We start from the raw sequence: 27,932 nt of genomic DNA on the forward strand, positions 1-27,932 counted from the left end.
TTCTAGATTTTTCTCTTCAGATTTGAATTCCTCATGCAAAAAGCTTCAAAAAGGTCCCTAGCTTTTTTCGATTGTTTTAGAAAAAAGTGTCCAAAATTGACCTTGAAGTGGCCAATTTTGATGTATTTGCATGGAAATTAAAAAATCAACCCTTATTTACAGTTGTCTAAAGTACAAATATGGCACATTTTTAGAAAGGCTATGAGCTCAACTTTCTATTTATGTCCGAAAATATGGGTTTGGGTAATGCCCGGAAGGCAATTCGCATGGTTGAAATTTCAAAAATCGTACATTATTTTGATCGTCTTCGTTACATTATCATTTTTTGGAATTTGAAAAAACTGAGATACGCTTCACTAGATTAGCGTTAGACCTTTTAGAAACCACAGGAAAAAAATAAATTGTTTCCTAAATTTTTGGAGTAAATCTCGTTCAAAAAGTACCCAAAAACGCGATTTTGCGCGAGATGGTTACCTTCTCGGCGCTCTAGCGCCGAATGTGATTGGATTAAAAAAAATTTGAGACACGCTTCACTAGATCTAAGAATGATCTAGTTGTACGAAAAAAAATTTTTGAAAAATCTAAGTCCGTGACGCCGTGAGCGCCGTTTGAAAATCGCTCATTTCGGAAAAATCGTTGGGGACCCCCTTAAATAAGGGGCAAGGGAATGTGTAGTTCTAGTCGGGTGCTGCCATTTCCGTTTCGGACTTTTCGATTTTCCGGAACGTTGAAATTTATGGCGATGTCACCACTGGCAGCGAAAGTTTTGCTCCATAACATCAAAGGAGCAGCAGATCCAACACGCTCCTCTTCGTCAGCCAACTGAACTTTGCTTGCTCGTAAAAACGCGATCATCATATGCTCGACGTTTGGATAATGCCGAATTCCGAAATTAAATGAGATAAGAAGAAATAGGAGATGACCTTGCTCCAGATTTCTTAAAAAAAGAGTTCAATTCTTGAGAGAAAAATGAAGGAGAGAGTATGTTCCGGTTACTGTCCTGATATTTGTACTTTTTGCTATTGGGTTGATAATGGTTGTAGCAATCAGTTTTTCATGTGTAATGAGACATACGGCGTTCAGGAAAGAATTCAAATGATCGAAATATTTTCTATCTTGCTTATGAATTTATTGCATTTCCTCTAAGACTCAAGAGTGCCCCGGCGACCAAGTTTTATTTTTCAGGAAAAAGATTAATCTTAGTTCATTTTTGTCTTTTTGAAGAATTATAATGAATCTTAGAAACAGAGATCCGGAAGATATTGAAGGAAATGTAACTGAAATTCCTGGCTATTTTGAATGCGGATTGAATAAAATTTGTGGAAGATATGATGAATATTGCGATGACCCCACCACGAAAACTTCTACCACAACTACATTTACCACACATTTAATTACAACGATTTTATCGACTTCAGAAGCGCTTACAACTGTTTTGTTCCAAGACTCGTTATCCACAGTTCCAAGCGAAGAACCAACTACTGATGCTATATTTTCTTCAACATTTTTCTCCTCAACTTCAATTTTCGATCTTACAACGTTTCTTCCGACAATTGCATCAACTTTTCCTGAATTCACGACAACGCCATTTTATTCAACCAAAGCCACGGAAAAGTACGAAACAACAACAGAAGATGTCACAACGCGTCCACTTTCGCTGCCAACAACAGCTCAAAGTTCCAGCGGGGTTGAGACTCTTTCAACGTTTTCGTTTGCGACCACAGGGGCAACCGCTGATTATTCAGGGACGACCGCAGAAACGTCGACGACAGCTGAAACGATGACGACAGGGATTGTAGAAACAGGTAAACATCCTCTTGACGCTAAACAGACACAAACGTTGATTTGGTATCATTCCAGATTTATTTTTTATATCTACTATCGAATAAGACGATTCTCTGAAGCCTGCTCGCTACGTGGACTACTAGCTGAATTATTTGTAGTTTATAGTACTCTGAGCCAGCTATAGCGCTGCATCTGTGAATGATGAATTTGTTAGAATTAGATATGCAACGTTTGATAACACAACTGCTTCGCGTCAGCTCGCTCATTGAATAAGCTAGTGTATCACTTCTACTCTTACAGTACCTTGCTACTGAAAGCAAGCAAGATTCCGATAGCTTGACATAGCAGGCCTTTGCCCGAGATTTGAAGCTGTTCGCCACGGATGGCGAACAGCTTAACCGGTCAGCCAATCACAAGACAGGATTCTCATAGTGGCGGCGCAACCCCGGAATTGAGTCTGCTATCATTGGTATAATCCTGACGATTTTTCATGCAAAATCTCCGAATGGGGGTATGCTTTTAGCGATAACACATTTTTAACCCTTATTTTCATGATTATTTGGTCGCTCATTTTCATGGTATAATCATTAGATGCTAGAAAACTTAGCTCCTCATCCGATAGATTATGTAATTAATTATTATCTCATTATTTTCAAATTAAGTTTCAAGTAATTTCTGAATTAGATTCCAAGATAAAGCGGATGAGCTACTTGGGCAATCGTATTTTCTTTTATGTTATTTTTTGTCTGGGCGGGTACTAAAACTCGCCATGTTCTCGCGTTTCATTTAGCATTCATGATGGCTGCTAGTTCCCTCAAAACACGCTCAGTACCCGGATACTGCATGTTTCGATATCCGCCTTTCTTTATTCATCTGGCGCATGAATAGTTAAACTCACTTCTGAGCAACTGGTGGCGACACATCGCCCCTTAATCTTTCCACTTTCTGAAGGTCAAAATTATCAAAAAGGAGAAAAAGGAGAAGAACCATTTTTTGAGATTTGAAAACGAGAGATTTCCGATTATGGGGCCACCGAAAGTGCAATTCGGTCGGTCCAGAAGAAAAGCTCCAAAGGAACACGGAAGGAAGAGAAAGCTAAGAAGGCTGGAAAAGCAAGAGAGACGCGAAAAGAAGCTAAATGAGAACAAAGAAAAGAGAGTTATGCAGGAAATGCTAGAGAAGACCTGGGAAGAGTTCGAGAAGAGCCTCAACATCCAAGAAAAGAAGAATCACCAGAGCAGAATGTTCGGGAACGATTTGAAGGAAATGGAGGGCTCTGGTGGCTCGATTCAACGCTCTTTCGGGTTCCAAGAAGGCTCTGGAAACACGGGATTCTCTGCCGAGCCGATTATTACTGTCGATTTTGAAGACAACGAAGACTTTGGTGGCGTCGATGAGGTTGTAGAAGAGCCGCCGACAAACACTCCGATTCCCATTCATCAGGGCTCAACACCGTATTGGGCAACAATTCCTGGAAATAGCGGCTCTCAATCTAGCGAAAATACCGGCTCAGACTCAATCAATCATAGTAATTACTACTTTCCATTTTTCTTGAAAACAACTAAATAAAGATAAATTTCTTTTTTCTTTTCATCATTTTTTGAATCAAAAATGATCAAAAGTGCTGGATTAAGATTTTGTTTCAGAATCAACAACGCCGATTCCAACGACAACAACAAAGACACTCTCCTCCTCCTCATCCTTTTCCACGCTGGTCTCGACCCTAACACTCACAACCAGCACCTTCTCAGATCAATCAAGCACGCAAGAAGAACTAGGCGAAGATCCCCCAATCCTGGGAAAATCACTTGTGGCAGTTATTATTCCAACAATTATGTTTCTCGTTGCAGTGGCAATTTTGTTCGTCATGTTTGGAAACCGAAAAGCTAGTGAAATCAAGCCCATGAAGAAATTTGCCCAAGATGAGCCGGGGTCAAATTACGATAAGGTTTGTCTGAAAATTCATTTTCATTATTTATAATTTTAGTGGGACCATGAAATGGCACCAGGCCACGTGAATCCAAGCTACTACAATCCAAACTTCTTGTTACGTAAGTTTTTTAAGCACTTTTCAACTAAATAAACAAAAAAAAAGACTATTGTAATTTTAGTATTAATAATAAATAGAACCAACAATCGAGTGATACTACTATTAACTATTTCAGCGACTGTAACAGCACAGATTGACGAGCAGACTGGTCCAAGCTCGATCATTGATGTTCCAGGCTCGGCGCAGCTTAGGTAAGCAGCACTAACGTGGCAAGCACAGACGATAAGAAAACATTTTCTCATCGGTTCACTCTTTTCTTATTCACTAACTCTCGATTGCTTGATTTTTGATTGCTCACATTTTGTTTTGACAGCACGAAAGACATTTCTGAAAATAACGATTTCTCACTCGATGATTTGCCATCTGTCTTCTCCTCCGAGTCAGACAAGAAAACGATCAGTTCAAATCATCTGGACAAAGTGAAAGGTAAAGTCTTCTTCGCTTCTGTAAGTGACCGTTCTTCCCAAGCGAACTTGCGGAAGAGCTTCACGGAAACAGTTGGCACGGACTCGTCGACAATCAAAGTCGACAGCATTTCCATCAACTCGGACATCTTCAAGAAGGACCAGAAAGAAGCTGGCTACATTTCTGAAAGCTGCGAGATCGCGAAAGCTTTCGAGAAAGTAAAAGGACGTTCGATCAAAGAGCGAGATGTGGATGTTGACAGCATTCCTGAAGGTAAACAAAGAAAGTAAAACAGATAAAAATTCGATTCATAGAAGAAGGGAATGATGACGTTGTGATGGACTCTGCGCCATGTTCGGATGTTCAAATGATCGTCGAAAAAGAAACAAAGAAGGAAACAAGCAAGAAAAAGACAAGCAAGCACGCAAATAAAAACATCGCCGAAAAAGTGAAAAACGCTAAAAAGTGGCTTGCCAAAGCGAAATCGGACAGTCTTCTTGTCACGGACTCGGAAAGCGAGTACAGACGGCGAAATCGCGAAAAGGGAAAAATGCTTCCTCGAATGGAAGATCTGAGCGAGGTGGAAGGCGTGAAGCCGAAAGTGCAAAGGAGAAAATCGGTGAAAGAACGGAACAAAAAGGCGAGCAAAAATTCGAACTCGAGTCTGACAAATTCGGCGACGACCCAAAGTCAAACTCGCACTCTCTTGAAAACAAAGAAAAACGATACTTCTGCGGATATTCATACTTCTGTGTTGGATAGCACCACTGGGAAGACAACAACCGATCCAACGACATTGTCGACTCACGGAACGACAGACACTGGAACCACACGAACCACGAGCTGGACTGGAAACGATCAAAGCTTTTTCTCGGGAACTGAGACAGGAACAGGAACGAAAACGGGAACAACATTGACTATTACCGCTTCAACGACGATGACGAGCTCGAGGACTGATTTGATGACTTCATCAAGTATGACCAGAACAACCGAAACATTCACGCAAACGGAAACTGAAACAGAAACCGAAGCAACAACTCAACGATCACGTGACGAAACTAGCGAGACTGAGACAAGAACGCACAGTTTTTCAAAAGGTGAATTTCAATTTCAAGCAAAACAAGCTTTATAACTTCATTTTTTCAGTAGACGAAACGGACTACTCCAGATCCCGAGATGAGATTTCTCATTCTAACTCTGGAAGCAAAAACTACACTGCGACAGATTACACAGAGCCAACTGTGGTCAATACGACAGACTGGTCTAAATCGGGCCTAAATCAGTACTCAAAATCGTACTCTGACATTTCGAAGCAAAACTCTTATTCTGAGAAATACTCAAGCGATGAACGGGTTCGAGGATATTCGACTGGATCAAAGGGGGCCTATTCGAGTACCCTGTCCACAAACGATTTGCGCAGATCGCAAGGATACTACTACTCCATGCAAAACGAAAAAATCGAGGAAGACGAGCGCTCACGGACCTACGAGCTGAGCAACCTGTCACAAACTGATCTAAGCAAGTACGATCATTCAGAGCTTACAAGGTCGAATACGAAGATAACAGATTACGATACAAGCTCTCGAAGATCAGGCTCACCGAGATATTCTGTTTCTCGCTCAAGATCTCGCACATCCCGATCCTCCAGATCCCGCTCCTCCAGTTCATCATCATCATCCTCATCTTCATCTTCATCATCATCCTCCAGTTCATCATCATCATCGAGATCGTCAAGTTGCTCCGATTCTCAACTTTCAAAAAGCGGAAAGTCCGGCAAAACCGAATATTCCCGCCGATCGTATGAGAAAAATCGCGCAAGAGTTCGAAGAGCTCGCGTTCAACACGGAAATCATCGCGAAAAAATTCTCAGAGGTCCAGTTCGAAGAAATCCCACGATGAGACCAATTTAGCCGCACCAACTCACGATCCAACCGACGTTTCTCTTTCAACCTTCCCGGAAATTTCAATCACTGAAGCGGAAAATACAAGCGCAGAAATGGCTCCAGCAAAGAGCCCCGAAAAAGCACGTAAAAAGGCAGACAAAGAGACATTGTCAGTAAAGAAAATTGAAACCAAGAAAAGTAAAAAGTCGCGAAAATCGCCGACCCAGTTGGAATTGAAAATGTCCGATTTTATGGACGAGCTCGAGGAGGTCCTTTCTGAAATGTCGGAGCGCTCCGACGCCGAGTGTCAGCGAGAAGTTTCGAGAATTCCAGTGCGAAAAATGCTCTCTACTTTTGAAAGCGAAATCAACGAGCGACCTCGTCGATTTCGGCAGCATCCTGTCATTGGAGCAAAGGCGAAGCGTTCCTCGACGAGGAGTAAACGCGTTTCTCAAAAGTCGCCGGAAAGTTTTTCGGAAAAAGTGGAGCGTTTCACGACTGATGGTTCAACCTCGAAATCTCCTCGTAAAATGTCCTTTGGCGGTCGGACTCCCGTCGGAAGCAGGATGAAGTCGTATTTGGGAACTCAAACGAGCGGCTCTGGAGAGCAGCTTAACTCACGCACATTTGCCAAGGTCTCCTACGACCAATACACTTCGGTGTTCAATTCTGATCACACGAGCACAGCACCTTCTATCACTCAAACACCAAGTTTCACAAACACAACCGCACAGACCACCACAACAACCACGAACAGCAGCAACACAAATAACAATTCTGCTTATAGCGCCGTCGAGATCGACTTTGATCGCTCCTCCATCAGGTTAGCAAATTTAGGCACTTCTAACATTTCCTCATTCGAGCGCTCTTCTTGGTTTGGACACGCGTGTATAAATAATAAATTTCAGTTCCGACACCGAATTAAATGATAATCGCCCCTCAACGAGACCGTCAACGACGTATGACATGGATGTTTAGTTTTCGTCAAGTGCGTTATCAATGTCTATTAATGTTGAGAGTCTAGCGCCGTGTCAAAACGCTGTAAGCACATAAAAACACTCTCTATTCTAGGCACACACAACACAGCGTAATCGCCTCGGGCACTTCTGATGCCTCCTCGGACTCATCCTCCTCGTCATCTTCGAGCTCGAGCTCGAGCAACTCGAGCGGATTATCAGAAGACGAGTACTCGATCCTCTCTCCCACGCTCTTGTCGGATGCAGCTAATCATTCCTACACGCGGAGTGGCTCCTCCTCCTCCACGACTTCTACTATTACGCGATCGCGAAATTAACTGTAACTCGAACTAACTGTATAAATAGCAATCAATTCAAACTATTTTGTAGATAACTGTAACTATACTACTGAACACATGTAAAAAATCAATCCAGATAAATGACCCAATTTGATTCAACAATAAATAAATGATAAAAGAAAACATAAAACAAGAAAACACTTGACTCAAATTTTAAAAGAGAAAAGGCGGATAATCCAAATCGCCCTCTTTGGTATATAAACCCTTGTTTGACAGCTTGCATTCAGCCGATGCAAATTCAGCCGCAAAAGGGAGCCACAAAAAAGGGTCTTTCGCTAAAAATAAAAATCGTTGCGATGCAAAGCTAATTAGGTTTTCAATCAGTAACGCGATTAAAAGAAAACAAGCAAGACTTACTACATTGATAAGATCCTTCGCTAGAGAGAAATATCCAACCAAAAACATGAGAAACTTGATTAAACTTTTGCTGGTCTTGGCGGTGGCAAATGCAACGGAGATTAAAGGACACGACGGACTGAGCTCGACAGGAAGAGTTTCTAATTCAGAGCTGCAAATTTGCTGAGCTGGTTGAGCTGAGCTGAGCTAGCTGGGTGAGCTGAGCAGTCCCTCAGCTCAGTTCAACCAGCTCAGCTCTATTTAGGGTCCGCTCAGCTCAGCTCAGCTCAACTACCTTAAAAAAAAGGTCTGCTCAGCTCAGCTCCGCTCAATGACCTCTGAAAAAGGCCAACTCAGCTCAACTCAGCAAAATTTGCAAGTCTGTTCCAATCGAGTAGCCATTTTTTCGCTGAAAATGACTTTTGCTAATTTTGGAAACTGAAACAGGTGGATGTATCATTTACAACGCGCCGGACGGAAGCGTCGTGTGGGGATGTCCAGATCAGAGTTCAAAATACAGAATAGTAATTCAGCTTAGCAAAAGTAGCTTATCTCGTGCGGAAAATAAATAACTGCTTAAAACGCATTTAGAAATAAACGTTGAACTAAACTGTTAGACTCTCTGCAAGGTAAATCGTGTCACCCAAACAAGAGCTACCTTATCTAGCGGCGCATACAGTCGTAAGCTACGAAAAACGAAAGCGAAGTTCGCCCATTCCGCCATCCATGCGAGACGACCCATATTTTGCGAAGCTGATTGCCCGTCTCCGCGAGTTCTCAATTGGAGGATGACTCTTCCTTGATTTCACTCTTTCAAGTCTTTTTCGTGTTGTTCACTGTCAAAAACAATAAAGAGCATTTGGAATTTTAAAAAAGCGAAATTGAAATTTCTTTTCCAAAAAAACCGAGATTATTTTTTTTCGAAAAATGATGAAAAGCTACGCAAGCATTCGGAAGAAAAGGGAGATCCCTGGCAGGTCGCCAAGCTTCATCGACGAGAAAAGAGGTTTTTCAGCGAGCCAGAAATGAGAGAAATTGAAAGATGAGTTTTGCTTTTTATTCATTTTTATAATCTATAAATATGAAATGAGCTTCTTCGGTGATCGTTCTTTCGGATTGTTTGATCTTTAGCAGCACAAAGGAAAAATCTGAGAAAACTCGACACCAATTTTTCACGCTACAGTGGCTGAGCTCGCGGAAAATATTTTCAACCCTTTACAATCGATCAAGGATCTTTATTGGCCCAATTTTGGGGCAGATATTTTTTTCGATTTTTTTTCACAATCAGAAGACTCTTCTGAAAAGAGTTAAAAGTTCCAAGTTTGGGAAAATAAAAGAGTTCTCTGGAGTTTCTGTCTGGAAGACGCGCTGTATTCTGCAGAATAAGCAAAAAGTAGCTCCATCTAAATTTCCGTCTTGTTTTTCAATTATTCTTTTATCGTTATTTTCGATATTTTCTAGAATGCCGTGAATTTTGGTGTTTGTAAAATTCAAGAGAAAGATGGAGCTCAGTTTGTTAAAAATGAGTCAGGCGGGAGTGAGCTTCACCGATTTCCCAATGGAGCTGCAGCTCAAGATCCTCTCCCAAGTCAATCTGGCGCAGATTTTGACGCTTCTGAAGATCCATCCTTGGAAGGACGCGATTTTGGACTATCTGACGATTGAGGTAAAGAACTTCTTTCATGATGAAAGTTTCATCCAGAGTTGCAAATTTGCTGAGCTGAGTCAGTGATTTCTTACAGTGATCAGCTCAGCTCAGCTCACACACTTTCCGCTCAGCTCAATTATTTTCGAACATGATCTGTTCTGCTCAGCTCAGCTCAGACAATTATCACTTAGCTCAGCTCAGCTCAGCTCAATGATTTTAAAACAATTTTGCTACTAAAACACAGTAAAAAAACAGCTCAGCTCAACCAGCTCAGCTCCAATTAGAGCCCGCTCAGCTCAGCTCAACTACCTTAAAAAAGGTCTGCTCAGCTCAGCTCCGCTCAATGACCTCCGAAATAGCCCCGCTCAGCTCAGCAAAAATAAAGCATAATTTGCAACTCTGCTCTCATCGGCGAGAAAATATTAATCTAATTGAATCAGGCGCGCAGAGCTCGCAAAAACCCCAGTTACTACCCGCTTCTGGACAAGTTCCGATACGACGCGAAATTCGTCGACTTTTTCAACTACAACTATGACGAGCTCGCCCGGCAGAATCCGAACCTCTCGTCTTGGACAAATCGCGAGCCTGTCGCATGGCAAGTCGCCTTAAATCGCCTTAACTCTGTCAAACTGACTCTTTTACAGGTTTCTCTCGGCGCACCAGATGCTCAAAGAAGCTTCTGTCTTTGACCAGAAAAAGTGCTCGATTCACGTGCTGGACGCTGCTTCGCCGATGCACAATCCTGTCTTGAACACAAACGTCGTCTGCTTCACAAGAAACAAAAAGCTCTGCATCTGGCGACGTCAGAATCAGCAAATGCACTACATCGACTGCACGGAAACGCCAGTCGAGAACATGTAAGTTACATAACTTGACATTATCTAAAGCATTTTATCTAAATCTATGAAAGTCCTCTTATGATAAAAAATGATTGATTAATTCTCTTAAGGAGGTAGATATCAAGAATCGCCATTTTCTGTCAGACTTTTCTCCCAAAATTAAAATAGTAACACCCTTATTTTACTTTTGAAACAAAAACTTTAGAACATTCTCTCTATTTCTTATGGAAGCTGAAATTTTGAATTTTTCTAACTTTTCTAAAAAGCACCTCGAAAGCTCAAGAAATCTGAATTTTTGGCTTCCATAGGAAAGAGATAAATGCCTGAAATAAATTTTGAGCAGAAAAAATAAGGGAGTCACTATGCTAAAAATTTGAGAAAACACTGACATCAAATTCGATTATTGATATCTACCCCCTTAATGTATTCTTCTAGTTGGACTTGCAAGTCAAACATCGAGCTCTACGCATCGGAAAAATACATCATCTACGCTGCGATTTCAGACAATGGACATGTCCAGATCAGAGCTTACTGCACCATCAATTTCAATCTACTCTGGGGGCTCCAGTCAGCCAAGTAAGTTTATTCAGGAAATGTTCGTCCACGCTTGATCGAGGCGGAATAAACAAATCTGTTTCTAGAAGCTACAACTACACAACGCTGAGGATTATCTCCGTCGATCCCAATGGGCGAATTTTGATTTGCGTCCAGCGCAGCGACGAGGCCGACATCGAGGAAGAAGGTCTGGCCGCCGACTTCGAGGATATGGACACGACCGAGGCTACGTATCTCTTTGCAGGCCCACAGGCGACGGATGTGACGGAGATTGAAACTGTCATCAACACGGAGGCATTGAGCCAGAAGCTCTACCTCTTTGGCAGTGTTTTCTACAAACTCACCCTCGAAAAGTAAGTTGTGTAAATTTAGTGGAAAAACAAGTGCGCTCATTATCACTTTTCTCGTCAATTATCCATTCTTTTTACAAAATAAATAAAAAAAAGTGCATTATCGAGTTATCAATCGTATTTACGGATAATGCAATTATAGATGCGCACGATACTTTGGTTCGGCCGTAAACATAAAATGCGTCAAGTTGCCATTTTCGAAGATGGGAGCAGGAGCCGAGGAGGAAGAGGTCTTCAAGCAGCGAACGCTGTTTACGATTCCAGACGATGTTGGCCTCGCCTACCTCGGAAATGAAATCTGCTTCTGGTATCATGATCGACTGGAGTTTCGAATTAGCTCTGTCGATGACCTACGAACCGTTGTTACTCCGGTCGATCTCCGCTGCAAGGTACTAATTTGTCGATTTAAATGGTAGTAGGGGGTTAACATTCGAGCTGCCCCTAACCCTAACTCCCTGGACCCCCTAAGGCCTTAACCAGGGGCTTCGCCCCCGTACCCCCTTAAGAGTTCCCAGTCCGTAACCCTAACCTCTAGCCCAGATTCTAGAGATACTTGATGGCTCGAATGATAACCCCTCTCTTCAATTCAAATCCGCATTAAAAGAAACTTTAGTCGGATATAAACGTCCTCGTCAACGGCGAAACCATCACTCTGACCGGCTTCGACCAAATCCACGCGCAAACCTTCGTCCTCAAGTTCTACCGCAAAGACGACCAGACCAAGACCGTTTCCTACCAGCGCGCCTTCCTGAAACAATCGGTGAGTCCGCACTCTGTTCACACTTCGGACTCTGCGATTGCAATTCTTCACCCGTCGCGCGTCTACCTCGAGGTTTACGACTATCTCTCCCCGCTGGTCGGCTGAAATGACAAAATTCATAATTTCAACTTCAACTAAACTTTCTCTAAAAATACTTTTCTGTACTTAATTTTCTTCCTTCATTATTACTGTCGCCCAGTTTTTTCTTTTCTTTTCTCAAGAAAATGCTTTCAAAAAATGTCCATTTCTCATGGACGAAATTCAATTGTATATCCATTCAATAAAAATATCTTAAAAACGACAAATCAGCTTGTTTTGATATCAACGATGATTTCATTAGGTGTTTATTTGCAGTTAGAGCAGCGAAAGTTCAAACCAACCGTTTCGGCGCGAATCAGATTTAAAATCTCAACTGCAGGAGCAAAATTCGCCAGTCGCTAAAAATTATTGCCAAGAGAGGCCGTTTTCGCGGAAATTGGAAATTAATAAATAATGCCAAAAGAGACTTTTTACGCAGTATCTGTTGGTCAACAGCCTGGAATCTATACGGATTTCAACGAGGCAAAGACTCAAACTCGAGGGATTCGAAACGGGCGCTACAAAAAGTTCAAAAGCAAGGACTCGGCCGAGCAATTCCTGGAAAAGGCTGGCGTTTTGCCACCGAAAGAACGTTTTTATGCTGTCGCTAATGGACGAAAAACGGGCTTATTTCAGAATAGCGCCGTAGCGCAAGCACAAATTCATCGATATCCTCACTCTTTGATGAAAAAGTTCTTTTCCCGGAATGAAGCGGTAGAGTTTCTGGAGAGTCAAGGACGATCAGTTGAGATCAAAGACAATGATGAAAGGAAACGGTCATACTTTTTTGAAAAAAACATTTTTTCGATCTATAAAGGAGCTGAAAAATGATCTGACTTCAGTCATCCTCTGGCTAAAAAGACCTTGGCCAAATTTGAGAAAACCTTCGCCAAGCAACGAAGGGAGATGTACGAGTCCCTTGGAATTGACTCAGGTGATATCATAGCAATTTTTTCGATAATAACTACCTAGAAGACGATCCTTACTCCGATGACGATGATGATGACGATGACATGTACGGGTATTTCGACCCGCTTCATTACATGATGAATGCGCTTGGCATTGATTCAGGTAAATTATTAAAGGATAATTATGATATGTTTTGTTCAACCTTTTTTTCTATTTTCATGCATATTTATAACAACTTCTAAGATGAATCATCCGATGATTGGGATTCGATCTACCAAGCATTCCCTGGTGGATACACTTACAAAGGATACACCTTTTACAATTGGTGAGTTTTGAAAGCATATCGTTAGCATTCTTATTTAAACTTTCCTTCAAGACTTTTGCTCAAAAAACGATCTACGACTCCACTCTTTGGCTCTGCACTTAGAAGCATTTACAACATAAATTCCACTCTTGTTCACCCACTTTTAGCTGCGGTTTCTTTCTTTGAAATATTCTGCATTTAATAAGTTCTATTCAAAAGAATTAATTGCAACGGGCATAACTCGCGGGTTAGAAGAATGTCCTCAAAAAACTAGTTAACCTTCGCTTTTCAACTGAACAATAAAACGACAATTTCAAATTTGATATTGAGTACGTGTTTTAAATAAAATTGTACAGAAAGGTAGGGTCGTTAAACTCGTGCTTAGTTCAGTACGTACAGTAAGCTGCCGCGCAGTATCTTCATTACTACGCGCCAATACGCTTTTTGTTTGAATTACTCGCATGAGCTGCAAGCAATTCGCAACGCTTGAAATTAAAAATGTACAGTTTAAGTAATCGTCATTGTAGCGGTTTACATTTTGCAATGTCCAAAGTCCGGTTGACCGGTTTTTGACGCGTTTTTTTTCGTTTTCTGTTTGTTCCGTTTTTCGTGGTTTGTTTCACTGTAGCTCCGAATCACTGGAATTCACATGCTCCGAATGGATGGATAGAGAATATAAAAAGTATTTTACTGCATCGCGGAATTTGTATTTCTCATTTTCGCGGCAACTTTATACAAATTTGAAATATATACACTAAAAAAGAAAACAATCAATTTCTTTCTTTCTTTTTTAAATTGCGTACTTGCTGAAAAAGAAGTCGAATCTATCTTTTATGCTGAGTCATTACTGCTTGGCGGCTCGCTGGAATCTGTCGCTTGTTCACTGAACGAAAAAAAGGTTGAAAAAGGTTCAGCTTTTCCGATTTTTGACTTACGTAAAAAGAACTTTGTTTTCTGTTTTCTTCTTGCTCTCTACTGAGGTCGAGCTCAAATCGTCGCAACTCGAGGAGCTGGGCTCGTGTCTGTTCGGGCTAAGGATTTGATAAGGTCTCCGAATGACGAAATATTAATTTACCTGTCTGTATCTCGGATGTATCGGGTCTGATGGATGTCGTTGAATCTGACTGAGCGCGTTCGCTCAACTGGCGCCTCCATAACTTCAGACTGGATCAACGCGGCGCCCGATCTGTAAGTCATGTCTGTAACCACGCTCTGGCTCTCAGACATGAGCTGGTTCTGATAGGCCATTTGTTGTTGAACGAACTGGTTGACGATTTCTGGCGGCACGATTTGTCCGTTTGGATCGATGACGACGGAGATGGGCTGTCCCTGTGGGCCGGAGATGATCTGCTCGCGGAACATTGGCGGCAACATCGGCGGCATAAATGCTTGGTTGTCCAAAGTGGCTGGTTCGGGGGAGTAGCTGGGGTTCGACATTCCGTACATGGGTGGATACTGCATGTGCGAGCTGAAGCCAGAAGGCGAGCGAAGGAGGCCCATGTTGGAGATGTTTCGCTGGAGGAAGTCGTTCTCGGTCATTGGCGAGTCGGACTTGTGCGGGGGAATGCCTTGCTTGGCGGCGAGGTGTTCTTTCTGAGACATTTGTCGGTTTCGCGAAAGAAGAGCCACGAAACTCATGGTGACGATGCTCAAGTAGCCGTAAAAGAGAAGGTAGAAACCAGCGATGAGCCAGGTGACGACGAGCTCTTGCACGTCCATCGTGTTTGGATCGTCGACGTTGTTGATGTTGGTGACGATGATGTAGCCACGGCTGGACTGCTCTTCTTCTTTTGGAACAGTGCGGTAAATTGCCTCGCCGAGCACCCAAATTGAGCAGAGTCCGGTGGCAACCGTCCAGCTGAAGGCGCCGATTTTCACTTTTGAAACTTCTTCGGCGACGCCGCAGCAGCAAGAGAACATCATCAACACGAATGCGGCAAGGGCAGCAACGCCGGCGAGTGCGATTCCGACAACAGCAAAGATCGCGTCAAGGTTTCCATCATTGAAAGAGATCTCAGGCAGCGACGAGTCCAGCAGAGCAGCTTGAAGAGACGACATCTGGCGGAAGATGTAGATCACGTTGAGTATCTAAATGGCAAATTGGGACACGTACTTTGTTAATTATTCCAACTATTGACAGCAAGTGTGACAGGTGTCTTGCTTTGTAAGCGTATATATAAAACCCGAAGAGCAATTTCGACAGATTGGGGGATTACAAAGCGTTTGATACCGTGTCTTTTGGAATCGACTTATGACTTTACGTCCTTGCAGACTCCCGTCAATACAGTAAAGCTGGCCGCGAAAAGAGAAAAGCGAGAAAATCGAAGAAAAGAAGAGTCATTAATTTTTAAAAGAAAAATAATGATAACTGTGCTTGTATTTCTGCTGACTGTAGTGTGGTCTTCACTATCCGCTAGGCTAGGTATTTATTCACGATGTTCTGAACATTAGACATCTAACATGACATTTAGCCGTATTGAGTGAGCCTGGGCATGATTTAACACGTGATCAAGTGTTCAAAGTGGCAGCGAAAATGTCCAACGAGAATGTCAGCTTTTACTTGTACGAGCCGGAGCAGCTGAACGACGGGAAGAATCCCTTTCGCGATTTTACGGCGCTGTGCAAATTGCTGGAAAAGCCGCTGCACGGGATTCTGTTCATTTCACGAGCAGGTACTTTGAGAATTACAAACTCCAGTGATGTGAAGCTAGGATCGCCCGCGTTGCCGAAAGTGGCCGATTTTGCAGAGACTATGGGATTGCCGCTGATTACACCTTTCGCGGGGCGAATTAAGGACTCCACAACCACGGTGTCGTTTCTCCCAGGCCGGATTTCATTCATTCACTCGAAAAATTACACGGCTTAGTGAAATCGGAAAAAGGAGAAGAACAGATCTTTGCATTTTTAAAAAGCCAAATCACAGATCTTCGGGAAACGATCATCTGGGCCTGTGAGAAGGCGAATGTGGTGCCAGTTGCGCGAGTTTTCCAACTGAACAAGGACAAGACTGTTCAACCGATTGTGATGTATTTCGACAAGAAAAGCATCGCTGATGAGATTGCGAGAACATTGGCCCTGTACGATCGCGGCTCTCGACGGATAATATGCATCTGCGGCGGGCCCATCATTAACGAAATGATTCTAGTTGCGCAAGTGACTGGGCTCTTCAAGCGCAACATTAATATTCTATTCCTGGATCCGACGAGTGATCAGGCTTCGGGATATAAAGCCGCCCATTCAGTGACATTTTGATTACCGAAGCAAAAATAATACGAATTCAAGAGTGCACGGTTCTTGTTGCGTAACTCCTTTTATATCCAATCCTCAAGACTCTCGCGAATGTAGAAGCGACGGATGCTAATTTGCGAAGGGTCAAAAATCAATGATTGATTTGAAAAATAAATAGTCCAAAATTTTTAACCCGTGAAGACAACATGGCTCCCTTATGACAAGAACTCGAGCGGATTCAATGCGAGGGCGGAGCTTCTTGAGATGGAAAATGTGACAACTGGGATGATTTTGACAAGCGAATCCTTGCGAATGTTCGGCTCGCTGCTGATCAAGGTTCCGGTAAGAAGCTGGCTCTAGAAGCGCTAAGCCGCGCTCGCCTCTTCCGCAACCCGTGTAAAGTCGATACCTTCCACAGAACCGGACGCGTTGGCGCCGCTGGCAGCCTCCTGCCGGAGGAAACGCAAATGGACGCAAGGTTAGATCCCATGCGGATATCTCCAATAAAACCTAGCCAAACACACTCTGTCTCGGCCGTTTTTTACGTTACGGGGCGGATAAGGACACCTCCGTTCAGGCACGCTGATGATCAAGAACAGCCCAAATTACACGTCCGAGCTCATTACCGGACTCAATATGTCGTGGGATGGTGAAGTCCTCCAGGTTAGCTTCAAATCTGTCACATTTGAAGGGAGCCTACGTGGCGCTCAAAAACCGTGCTCCAGTAATTTTGATACTCTCTTGTGTAACTGCCCTGCTAGCCGCGATTTTATCTGTACGAGCAGCACGTTGGCTACAACCACTTTACGGCGCAGTGGAACAAGCGCGATGGGATGACGTACTCCCAGCTCCTTCCGGCCTCAGTTATGTTAGAAACAAATCGATCTATAATTAATAGAACATGTTTCTAACCAATAGCAAAGAGCAGCCCGAGTACATACTGGTCACAACGCTAATCTCTCAGGAATGCGACTTCTAAGCTATTTCATTTCACTAACCACAGTCATTATTATTAGCCGGGATAAATACCGTACTTTACTGAAACTGGCGAAATAAATAAAGTTCGTGTTGATAAAGGACTTTGTTTATCGTTAAGGGGGCGAGTAATTAGGCCCAGTAGCTGCGATGGTTATCGAAAAGGACATCCTCGGAATATCTCATCCGGGACAGAAATTTCAAGTCGCACTGAGCCTTACATGAGTAAGTATCAGTTCGTCGCTCTCCAACTCGACGCAAAAAGGGGCTATTAAGGATGTCTAACTGGGCCTTAATTTAGCCTTCTCGGACAAATTTCCCCTCGCTCTGCTCTGGCAAGTGGGACATGGCAACTTCTCACGCGAACGGTCATTTCCTTCGGAATACTTCGAAGGCTTTTGCAAAGGTAAGAAAGAAACAAGCCCGCGATTCTAGTTTAATGCGCCCTTTTGAAATCGAATTTCGCCTCTTTTCCCGGGCGCAGATTAAATGAACTGAATTGAATTGAAGCTAGGAATGGTCAAATCTGACGAATTCCATATTCGAATTTGAATATTTTAGAGCGCGGCGGACAAATCTCCGCGGCGGAAATCGCCTTTCCCCGCTTTAAAACGTTCTAAATGCAATGCGCAAAGCTCGATAGTACTTTTACGTTTACAGTTACGTCTGCGGCAAGATCTTTTGTCTAGATATCCTCGACGTAATGGCCCGGCAGCTCAACTTCAAGTATCGCATTCGGCTATGTTCTGATAATGAGTACGGCAACGAGCAGGCCGATGGCACTTGGGTAAACAAAAAAAGCTTTTGAATGAATGGTTGCTCAGACTTTTTAGAACGGGATGATCGGCGAAGTGATTCTAGTAAAGGGCTTTTACCACAACGGCAGCTTATTTCGTTTGTACGATTGCAGAGTTGAGCCCAAACAGGCCAAGCCGATTTGGCGATTGGATCACTGACGATCAGCTATGAGCGGGAGCAGCGCGTCTCATTCACCACTCCCTTCATGAACACGGGCGTTTCGATTCTATACAAAACGGCTAAGCCCTCGGATCCAGGTCAGGTGCACCAATAAAGTTACTCAACTCAAAATCAAAAGAATGCCAATCCCTTTTTACTCAATTTCCAGGGCCCTTCTCTTTTCTGGCGCCTCTCTCCTCCTCCGTCTGGATTTCCATTCTAGTCGCGCTTTTCCTCGTCACCGTGGCAGTTTTTGTCGTGACGAAAACTGCGGCTGACGAGGCCAAACTTGGATGTTGTGATTCGGTTTGGTTTACGATAGGCGCTCTTTTGCAGGCAAGAAAAAAAGAACGTGTGCTAATCATCGACCTTTTTCTTTAGCAAGGGCCCGACATTACGTTTACAACACCAGCTTCGCGGACGATTACGGCTATCTGGGTAAGGAGCTAGTTTGATTTCTAAACAGCAGAAAAGCGTCTGTCAATGATCAACGACTCACACGCAATCTAGTGGTTTTTCACGCTAGTCTTTGGCATGTTCTACACGGCGAATTTGGCGGCCTTCTTAACCGTCAAGCGAATGGACGTACCTATTAAAGGGGCCCAAGACTTGGCTCAGCAGAGCGCCATTGCCTATGGAACTATGGGAAGGTGCTTAGATCGCGCTACTTGACTTCTCAAAGGAGCAACTTGATCAGCACCAGGGAAGACGATGGCTCAACGTCGTCATTTTTCAGAAACTCGAAAATTCCTCTTTATCCAAAAGGGTTTCCCAAGTCTAAACATTTTAGCTCTGGAGAGGTGAGTGGGAAACCCGATGTTTATCAACAAATGTGGAAATATATGGCGAGCAACAATGATGTGTTGGTGAAAGAGTAAGAGCTCCTTCTAACCAACCAGCGCTCAATAACTCCCTTTTCAGCCAGGAGACGGGCATTCAGCGGGTTCTGGATGGCGATTACGCGTTTCTGATGGAAGCAAGGCGGGTGGTTAAAATCTCAATTGTGCCGTGTCCATACAATTTTAACTCCCCGACGCAAGTTCCATCGAGTACTTGACTACCCTCAACTGCAACCTGACACAAGTCGGGGGCCTCCTTGACTCCAAGGGCTACGGGATCGCCACGCCAAAAGGTATTCGTTCATTCGCTTTAAATAAATGAAAGACGACGTTCCAAGGGTCGAAGTGGCGTCAGATACTTTCGATGCAAATACTCAAAATGCACGAGAACGGGATAATGGAAGAATTGCGGCAGAAGTGGTGGAAGGGCAACCAAAAACCGTGCCCCGTCTTGCAAGAAAACAAGGTAAGAAGCGCTCGTTTCGCGATTATGCAGATGGAATTGATATGGTTCCAATTGAATTATTGCTCGAGAATAGAAACTCGCCTTCTCTCTCTCGAATGATCCTTTTCCGCGCTGTCACATTAGCGTCAGGCAGGGTCAAACCGAAGCCGACACAATGGCAATGACGAGGCCGGCTGGTGACCGCACCCGGATCGTAATAGAGATCACGACACGTTCATTTTAATAACCGCGCTCCAAAAAAAAGGCCTCACGTGTATTTTAAAGAGCTCGCTGGGCATGGAGTCTTTCGGCGGCATCTACATCATCCTCTGCATTGGCGTCGTCGCCGCGTTGCTCGTTGCGCTGTGTGAATACGTCCGCAAAAGTAACCGTTTACAAGCAGAGTCTTGCCGAAACTGCTAAAGCGCTGGCGCTTACATCTGTACCCGACGTGTTGAGTGGCCTTTTCTGCATTTTACGACGTTGGTTGCAAGTACTCCCACTTTGCACATTTTTACTCACTTTTCAAAATCAATAAATCAAAACTCAAATGATCGATCTTTTATCGCCTTCAAAATACTTAGACGGAGACGCAGATTAGGACGTGTTCTGGTCACTTAGCCTCCCATCCCGATCGAAAATGGCAAAACTAACCGACATCTGTTTTGCGACAAGTTTATAATTTTGATGCGGCTGGTGCGGTTTAAGACAGCAAAGCCATCCAAGTAGCCACACTTTCGCCTTCTTGGAAAATCGGAAGCAGAAAACATAGATTCTCACTTTTCTCGGACTTAACCAATTTAAGGAAGTGCATTTTTGGATGACCAATAAGATTGCTGTATTTGGCCTACCGGCCAATCAAAACCCTGATCCATAAAAACACTTTCATAAATTGGTTTAACCCCTTTTTTGTCACGAATAATTCAATAAGTTCGTTGAACTCGAAGATCGAAATTCTCTCCAAAATCCATTTTTTCGCGAAATTCGACGCTGTTTTTGCAGAATTATTGACTCACGTTTGAACGCGTGCAAAAGTAATTTTCAATCGTCCTCTGTTTCAAAGAGCAAAAAAAAGGGTTGATTGATTTTAAAATCGATGTTCACATAGAGACTCATACTCATGCGTGGCGAATCGTTACGCGCAGGAAAAATATTGAGAGAAGAAGAAGAAGCGAATTTACTTCACAGAATATTAATATTATTATGCGTTTGCTCGTCGGATTACTTTTCTTTCAAAACGTAAGTCTATGGATTTTTCTACAAGATAATCCTCTTTGGAGAGCTCAAAAAGATTCATCTTTTGGTTAAAATTTTAAAAAAGGCCCGCTGCGACGAAGAAAAGCTCTTCCAGCGACTTATTGGTAACTACGACACCCGCTCGCGCCCCGTGACCATCAACTCGCTCACCAAGCGTCCCAATCCGATAATAATTTGATAACGGGCTCACAGAACGTTAGATAAAGCGCGAGGCTGACAACCGCTCTTTCCAAATGTCATCAGACATGTGCCAATGTCCGCCATGTCCGCTCGTCGCCAGAATAAACTACACGTTTATTATCTAAAAAAGACGAAAAAGAGCCCGAAAGTAAGCTTCAACTCTATTTGATTCAAATCGCCGATTTGGAGGAACGCAAAGAAATTCTCCACACTAAAGCTAGACTGAAGATTTCTTGGTACGATCCAAGGCTCCGCTGGGATCCGTAAGTATTCTAGCTGAGCTTGAGTAGCTCATGACTGCTCAGGGCGCAGTTCGGTGGCATGACGAAGATCAAGCTCAACTCCACGCGAGTATGGAAACCCGACATTGTCTTGCATAACTCCGTGACAGGCAATTTCAAAACGACGGAGCAGGGCCACTACTACAAAGGTGAGGTCTAATTGCTCCGTGGAGCCGTTTTGATATTTTGCGGAGCCGTTTTGATTTTGAACGCGAAAGTCTGTCGTAACCCGCCGCCGCCCAATTGCAAGTAAGCTAAAAGGCTTACAAGCATGTTATTATTACAGCGGTAAAGGTCAGTAGCAGAACTAATCGCGTGTGGAAATGGGAAGTGCCCGTGTCGAACGTGCTCGATCCCAGAAACCCAAGACGGATCTACGCTCAAAGAAATTTACGCAATTCAATTCTAGTGACCATATTCGATAACGGAACGGTGGAATGGCAGCCTGCAGCGCTTTATCAGACTTCATGCGGCATTGATACGAAATTCTTCCCCTTCGATTCGCAGAACTGTACGCTAAAGGAATGGGGCTCTAGAAACGGCCAGTTAAGCGGCCGCCGATTGTTTGCCGAAGCTCAACGCAGTCCTCAAATTAAGTTCGGTTCGTGGAGCTTTACGGCGGAGGAGCAGTTGCTACTTCCGACTGGAAATAATGAGACCTTAAGGGAGGTGATTGAAGGATTAAGCCATGCCAATTACTCGTAGCAGCGCATAATTCTAATCCCTTTTATGTGAAATTATAATGCGGCAACAGTTCGTCAAGTCCGGCGAGTGGAAGCTCATAGACTCCCGCATCGAGAAGTCTTTAGAGGGATTCTACAAGGCCCGGCTCGGAAGGAAGCGAACTACCGATGATACCAGTAGCAGACTCAAATCCGGGGTTACGCCGCCACTAAGAGAATCCTGTCTTGTGATTGGCTGACAGGATAACTTGTTCGCCATCTGTGGCGAACAGCTTGAAATCCCGGGCAAAGGGCTGCTATCATCGGTAGCTGCGAAAAGAGCCTAGTGAGCCGCGAAAAAGTATCGAAGCCAGGCGCTGATGAAATATTCAGTGATAACATTTCGATTTCTCCTGCGTCGAGAGCCAACGTTTTATTTGGTAAACGTAATCGGTTGGTAAAGCCTAATTCGCTCCTCATAATCACAGGGCCGTTAAGTTCCCTGCTTCCAAATAATTTTCCTCGCGATCGCCGCCTTCTGCTGCCCAGTGGACTCGAGCGAGAAGGTAAGAAGGTCCCTGACGCGTTTAGAAAATAGAGCTTACGGTATTGGTGTTTTTCTGTTTTGGTGTTTTGTTAAGTTAACGTTCAGCTTCTTTCTAAAACATTCAGGTCACCCTGTGCATAACCTTGTTAGTGAGCCTGACGCTGTTTCAAATGCTGATGTTCGAAATTATGCCGACGAATAGGACCCGGAGCGGCAGTTTTGGCACTGAGTGCTTAATTGGAATTATGCACCCGAGAAACCAAGATTATGCAAAAAGCCTTCAAGGATCCAGCCTGATCGCTTGATTAACAATGCCTCAAGACGGCCACCGATTTCATAATGCCTTAAGATGACAGCGCTGCGGCACGTGACCCCCTTTAACTCCCAAACTTCGGAAATCAATTAAGCTCTAATGAGGACTCGGGGATCCTCTAAAATCGAGAAAACAACTGTTCAAATTCCGGGTCTGTGAACTTTCCCGCATTTTTGAGTCGCCATCCGCACTGAAAAGCAATGCCTCACTTTTAGGAGTCTTTCTGCTCTGTGTGACTGTGCTAATTACCACGTCGGTATGCTGTTCAGGTACGTGTAAGACCAAACATGAAATTCTCCCCTGAACTGGCGTAGTTCTAATAAGCTGCGCACCTCAAACACGGAATCCATTCCAAGCCCCTGTGACTCCATAACGTGCACAAGGGCTTGCGGAAAAAGTGACGTTCGAAAAATTCCAACACAACAGTAATGCTAGTAATCTGGAATACGGACAGAATATTCCGTAAAGCGCCGCCGCAATTAACTTTTGCGAAATTGCATTTGGTGGCGTCTACGCGCTCGGCTAAAAATAAGCAACTGTTGATGCAAAAATAGCTGTCAATTTTTAATTAGCTTTTTTCAGTGTTTATTGTGCGATGCCAGGAAACGCGCGTGCGCGTCTTTGGCCGCCTGCCGAAATGGCTCCGAAAGCTGGGCGGCTTCCCCGACGAGTGCTTCCTCGACAATGATCTCAATTCCGAGGGCTCCCCGTCACAGGCACTTTCTAGATGACACCCTCCTCTTCCTCCTCGCTAACCATAATTCTAGCCCTACTTTGAGCTTTCGCAGACGCACACGTTCGCCAACGGCTTGGGGAAGAAGGTCCTCCACCACATAAGGTTAGAGTTACTCCTCTCCACCACCGTTCTAACTAATCATCAGTTACATCAGCCGTGGAGTGGAGCGATTCGCGCGCGAGGAAACCCTCAAGGTAACTACTGCTAATTCTAGTTTGTTTTTGGCGGAACGGCGGATCGCGAAATTCACGCTTTTCTAAGCTTTATATAAGTTTTCTCGATTTCGTGTAAACAAGAGCGCGGGACAGCTTTTTCTGCGGAAGTGGCATAATCCAACGTTAACAAAAAATTAACGCGAAAAGGCTCCTTGAGGCTCATGTAATTATTTAGAATGAATGGCACTGGGCGGCGGCAATGCTGGAGCGCGCATTATTCGTCGTTTTCGTGATTTTGGGAGCTGCGACCGCGTTGTTGTTTGTTGGCAAATGAGAATAAACAATCGTGAAATTCATTACGCTTCTTTGAAAAAAGAGCCTGACACTCCAAGTGATGAGCCCAAGATTCCTTCGGCTGGGCTCATCTGCGGAGGACACCCTCGAACGGGAAAACAGAGTCCAACTCGTTTAGAGCTGCCCGGCTCTTGCCGATAAGGAGCGTTAAGTAAATCTAGCCCAGTTTAGAAGGAACCGGGGGAGAACTAGCTACTGTAAAACCGCCCGGGTCGATAATGCTGGGAGTTAATTGTCATCACCGAACATATAATTGACGCCACATGCAAAATATAATGAAATCAGCTAAGCGCAAAAAACAGGATCTGACGCGAGCCTGCCCAATTCAAAAAAAGAGCAACGCAGAGAGAGAGAGAGAAAGACCGAATTATAATTTTCTACGCATTGATTGTTATAATGCGCTTAGAGAGAAAAATACGCCCATTCTTGTTTTTTGTACTTCTCTTAGGAAAAGCGGAAAACAACGAAGAGACCCAATTTTATTTTAAAAAAATCCTAAAAAATAGGCGTGAATTGAATTCAATAAATTTCGCAAATTACAGTAATGCGCGGAGAAGCAAAGCAAATGCGTCTGCGCCGCGATCTAAGCTGGCCAAGCCTCTCAGGAACAAAGGTGAGTCGCCAAAACGTGTGCGTCGCTCACTCATCCCCTCGGACATGTTCATTGACATGGGCTTTAGAATTTCTGCCCGGGTCAGCCAATGATCAGCGCCCGCGATCGCGTAAGAATTTAGAAAATTGCGCGTTGCTCTTTTTACTTTCGTTCACCTTGCAAAACAGTAAATTATGGATTAATATCGCTGCTGTTTAGATGATAGTACCGCGGTACTCGACAATCCATCGTAGATCTCCTTTCGACAACGCGGACTTTTGCCACGAGAGCCGTCAGGAGCGGCCTTATCGCCTTTTTCGTAATTATGTCAGAATTTCTTGCGCGAAAACACCGATAAGAGTAAAAAAATTCTTCAATACATCGTCAACTTCGTCTGCGAGAAAATCTAAGAAGGTCGAGTTCTCACGGTTGAAAAGAAGCCCCCTACGAATATTATTCCTGTCAACACTTGCTGTTTCTACTTGCTGTTTTATCACCTAAGACTTACCACAAATCCAACGCCGGTGAGGATTGATCCCAGGCCGAGATTGCAGCAGAGGCAGCATGTGCTTACGCAGGGCTTGTGTAGATCGTCGGCGTCGAAGTCGTCGTGCTGAGCATGGCCGTATGGCAGCGGCTGCTCGTTCTGCACGAAGTCGACGGAAATGGGAGAGGTTGATCGGCGATGATCTTCCATCTCTCGATCTGTCTTACCTGAAAGAAGAGGCTTAGAAAGAGAAAAGGCTAAATTATTAGCTCAGTGAGAGGAACTAGCTGCCTGAGATAAGGAAGCGCCAGGAGCGGGCAGCGATTCTAAACCCAAACTGAAGATGGGGCACACGATAAACTTAACTCGCCATGCTAAAAAAATTTTCCTAAATTTACCAAAAACGAAAACCAGGCGGTCTCGAAATGATGCAATATTTACTTATCGGGTTAGCAACTTTCCTAGCACCTAGTTTTTCTTATTTGTATTTGCAAATAGTATTGTTAATTGGATTTCATCAAATATTAATTATAAATTATAAATGAAAATTAGCGTTTATCCATAATTAAGGCGCCCCGGTTAGTAGTTACTAAGGAAAAATAGACGAGATGAGCACTTGTGCTCGTAGGTCTATTCAGTTTTGTTGTGGGTTAAAACGATCGGATGGGGGATGGCAACGTTGCCGTCCTTCCGCTGCCAGCAGGGTTCACTCCTGTGCTTGCCTCAGCTTCCGACCGCTTCGGAGAAAGCGAAAAAGCGCTGATCGCCGCCTCTGATGAGCTTAGCGCTCATCTACCGAAAGGTTACAGCGCACTTTAGGATTTGCTGCTAACTCGGAACCGGAGACGCATCCGGCTTCGCACTAAGACGGGGACAAGTCGATCTCTTACCTTGATTCACTATCGAATAACTATCGTTTCAAAGCCAAAACCAATCAAATAGTCCTTTAGGCTTTTCGAAAAGTTAAAGTTAAAACTAGTGCTAGTAATAAAAATATAAAAAAAGGAGATGGTTAGTAGAAAGTTGAGTGTTGAACAGATGAGTCGTTTGATCAGCAATATCGACGATACTAGTGAAAAAAATTAGCGAAATTTTTTGCTAAGAAAAAATTACCTTCAATTTTTTGACTTCTATAGGCTTTTTCAGACATTTAGTAAATTAGTATTATTGACAAGATTATGTTCTGATCCGACAGGTTAATTGAATTTCAATTTGCAAAAACGTCGCTGGGCTACTTTTTTATGAGTACTTTTGGTAAAAACACAGAAAAATCACTGACAAACCGAATTTATGAAAAAATTTCTTGACGAATATTTTTTAGAAGTTCCGGATTTTTCGCTCGTTATTTATAATAGATGGCGCAAATTTTAATTAAATAATTTGTTTTAATTTTTTTTTTTAATTTTATTTTCAATTTTTTTTTGATTAAATTTTTTTTCCTTGTTTAATTTTTTTCCCTAACTTTTATTTTTTTATAATTTCTTTTAATTTTTGTGACATTTTTTCTTCTTTTTAAATTTCTCTAAAACCTTTCCTTCGGATATTTAAAATCCAAAAGCAGCAAACTTCTATGTTTTTTTCTTCAGCAATATACAAAAGGGTTCTCTATTCCGATTCGTTTTCCAGTTGTTTCACCAAAAATCTCTGTTTCCCGAAAATTGTTATCTTCCGGGCGCGAAGCAAAAAGTCTCTCGCGTTTTGGCGTAAAGTACAAAAGAATCTACAAAACGGTTTTGCGGCGGAGCTTCCTCCTTGCGCTAGAGCGGGAGCGTGGATCGATGCAGAAGGCGGTGGTGCTGTGGAGTAGCACCAAGGTACCCAGCGCCATCTATAAAGTCAGCACTCGTAGCGCGGCGCGGACGGCCGATCGTAGTCGCTTTTCAATGGTACGTTCCAAATGGCTCGCGGCGAAAACGAGGTTGAACCAGCAAAGGTCGCAAAGGCCACCTCAATTTCAAATACTCAACTCATATTCACTCGATTATTGCGCAAAGCCGCCAATGTCGTTTATTCAAGTGAATTCCGCACTCTTCCTTGATTCCACCTTGTCAAGTCAAGTGCCGTTTCATTTCATGAATTAGTAGCGCTAGAACTTTTTTTAGAAACTTTTTTTTCTCTTCGCGTCAGAATAAACTCTTCATTTCACTCTTCATTTTTGAATTTCTTTTATCTTCATTTTTTTCTGTTCATTTCTCAAAAACCATAATCACCGCGCCAGACTGTAGAATTGGTCGCTTGGGAACTGATGGCCAGTGATAAAATAAGACAAAACTCGCTAATACAATATCGCCGAAGTAAAGCGTTAGTTGATAATAAAATGAATACAGTAGATACTAGATAAAATTATTATCAAAAAATCTTTCAGATGACAGTAACTAGCGAGAGAAATAGGGAGAGACCGCGTCTTACTCGCACGAGCTCCTGTAACTTCCCTGAAAGAGTCTCAAGAAAAACGCCCAGCTTGCGTCAGATCCGAGAGGTTGGAAGTAACAACTTTGATAATTTAGGCGGGGTGCGTTTGACACCTCTTCCAGATAGCGGCGCTTTTCCGCCACTTCCTCCCGTGCCTCTACTTCGCCACTACTTCTATCCGCTCTGAGCAATTACGGATCTGCATGGCAAAAGCAAGAAACAAACAAATGCCGAGTTTGGTGCAACAACAGTCCGCTCATTGATTACACGTTCTAAATACGTGCTTTGCGGAAAG

The 27,932-nt window shown here is 43.4% G+C and overlaps 6 protein-coding genes and 3 long non-coding RNA genes across 10 annotated transcripts; 8 read left to right on the top strand and 1 right to left on the bottom strand.

Annotated features, from left to right (window-relative positions):
• Positions 1-1,231: 1,231 nt before the first annotated feature.
• On the top strand, positions 1,232-3,766 carry LOC145706675 (uncharacterized). Its single transcript, XM_081784101.1, has 2 exons — positions 1,232-1,805; positions 3,432-3,766. Exons 1-2 carry the CDS (start codon positions 1,232-1,234, stop codon positions 3,764-3,766), a joined length of 909 nt encoding a protein of 302 aa, XP_081640227.1.
• Positions 3,767-3,776: 10 nt separating this feature from the next.
• Positions 3,777-7,509, top strand: LOC145709714 (uncharacterized). The gene is made up of 5 exons (XR_014134930.1): positions 3,777-3,836; positions 3,951-4,026; positions 6,911-6,946; positions 7,032-7,111; positions 7,195-7,509. It is a non-coding gene; the product is annotated as an uncharacterized LOC145709714 (long non-coding RNA).
• A 1,522-nt stretch (positions 7,510-9,031) lies between these two features.
• Positions 9,032-12,231, top strand: LOC145707286 (uncharacterized). The gene is made up of 7 exons (XM_081784787.1): positions 9,032-9,440; positions 9,863-10,017; positions 10,067-10,279; positions 10,697-10,837; positions 10,903-11,169; positions 11,309-11,555; positions 11,780-12,231. Exons 1-7 carry the CDS (start codon positions 9,276-9,278, stop codon positions 12,029-12,031), a joined length of 1,440 nt encoding a protein of 479 aa, XP_081640913.1. The 5' UTR covers positions 9,032-9,275; the 3' UTR covers positions 12,032-12,231.
• A 121-nt stretch (positions 12,232-12,352) lies between these two features.
• On the top strand, positions 12,353-13,554 carry LOC145709635 (uncharacterized). Of its 2 annotated transcripts, none has more exons than XM_081787320.1 (5): positions 12,353-12,772; positions 12,845-12,938; positions 12,977-13,075; positions 13,157-13,238; positions 13,290-13,554. In XM_081787320.1, coding segments are annotated over exons 1-5 (630 nt in total). In that variant the 5' UTR covers positions 12,353-12,418; the 3' UTR covers positions 13,291-13,554. The 2 variants fall into 2 exon arrangements, with proteins under 2 accessions (XP_081643446.1, XP_081643447.1); XM_081787321.1 differs by having other exon boundaries at positions 12,980-13,075; positions 13,290-13,552.
• Positions 13,541-26,644, bottom strand: LOC145709633 (uncharacterized). Its single transcript, XM_081787318.1, has 6 exons — positions 26,116-26,644; positions 25,247-25,452; positions 14,293-15,305; positions 14,153-14,248; positions 14,021-14,100; positions 13,541-13,971 (listed from the first exon to the last, which is right to left on the bottom strand). Exons 2-5 carry the CDS (start codon positions 25,433-25,435, stop codon positions 14,049-14,051), a joined length of 1,350 nt encoding a protein of 449 aa, XP_081643444.1. The 5' UTR covers positions 25,436-25,452; positions 26,116-26,644; the 3' UTR covers positions 13,541-13,971; positions 14,021-14,048.
• On the top strand, positions 17,706-20,171 carry LOC145706682 (glutamate receptor ionotropic, kainate 2-like; the record flags this gene model as incomplete). Its single annotated transcript, XM_081784109.1, has 12 exons — positions 17,706-17,826; positions 18,110-18,207; positions 18,254-18,287; positions 18,353-18,475; positions 18,547-18,713; positions 18,759-18,815; positions 18,888-19,027; positions 19,081-19,251; positions 19,299-19,358; positions 19,418-19,509; positions 19,555-19,682; positions 19,947-20,171. Coding segments are annotated over 12 exons (1,329 nt in total), but the record flags the coding sequence as incomplete, so codon positions are not given.
• On the top strand, positions 20,807-22,141 carry LOC145709637 (uncharacterized). Its single transcript, XR_014134918.1, has 4 exons — positions 20,807-20,900; positions 20,983-21,361; positions 21,404-21,528; positions 21,789-22,141. It is a non-coding gene; the product is annotated as an uncharacterized LOC145709637 (long non-coding RNA).
• LOC145709636 (uncharacterized) lies at positions 22,392-23,075 on the top strand. Its single transcript, XR_014134917.1, has 3 exons — positions 22,392-22,494; positions 22,540-22,607; positions 22,714-23,075. It is a non-coding gene; the product is annotated as an uncharacterized LOC145709636 (long non-coding RNA).
• Positions 23,330-24,163, top strand: LOC145706699 (uncharacterized). Its single transcript, XM_081784128.1, has 5 exons — positions 23,330-23,335; positions 23,474-23,617; positions 23,669-23,739; positions 23,783-23,831; positions 24,028-24,163. Exons 1-5 carry the CDS (start codon positions 23,330-23,332, stop codon positions 24,124-24,126), a joined length of 369 nt encoding a protein of 122 aa, XP_081640254.1. The 3' UTR covers positions 24,127-24,163.
• Positions 26,645-27,932: the final 1,288 nt, after the last annotated feature.

This window comes from Oikopleura dioica, chromosome XSR (assembly GCF_907165135.1).
Source record: "Oikopleura dioica chromosome XSR, OKI2018_I68_1.0, whole genome shotgun sequence".
In the NCBI taxonomy this organism is placed as follows: domain Eukaryota; kingdom Metazoa; phylum Chordata; class Appendicularia; order Copelata; family Oikopleuridae; genus Oikopleura; species Oikopleura dioica.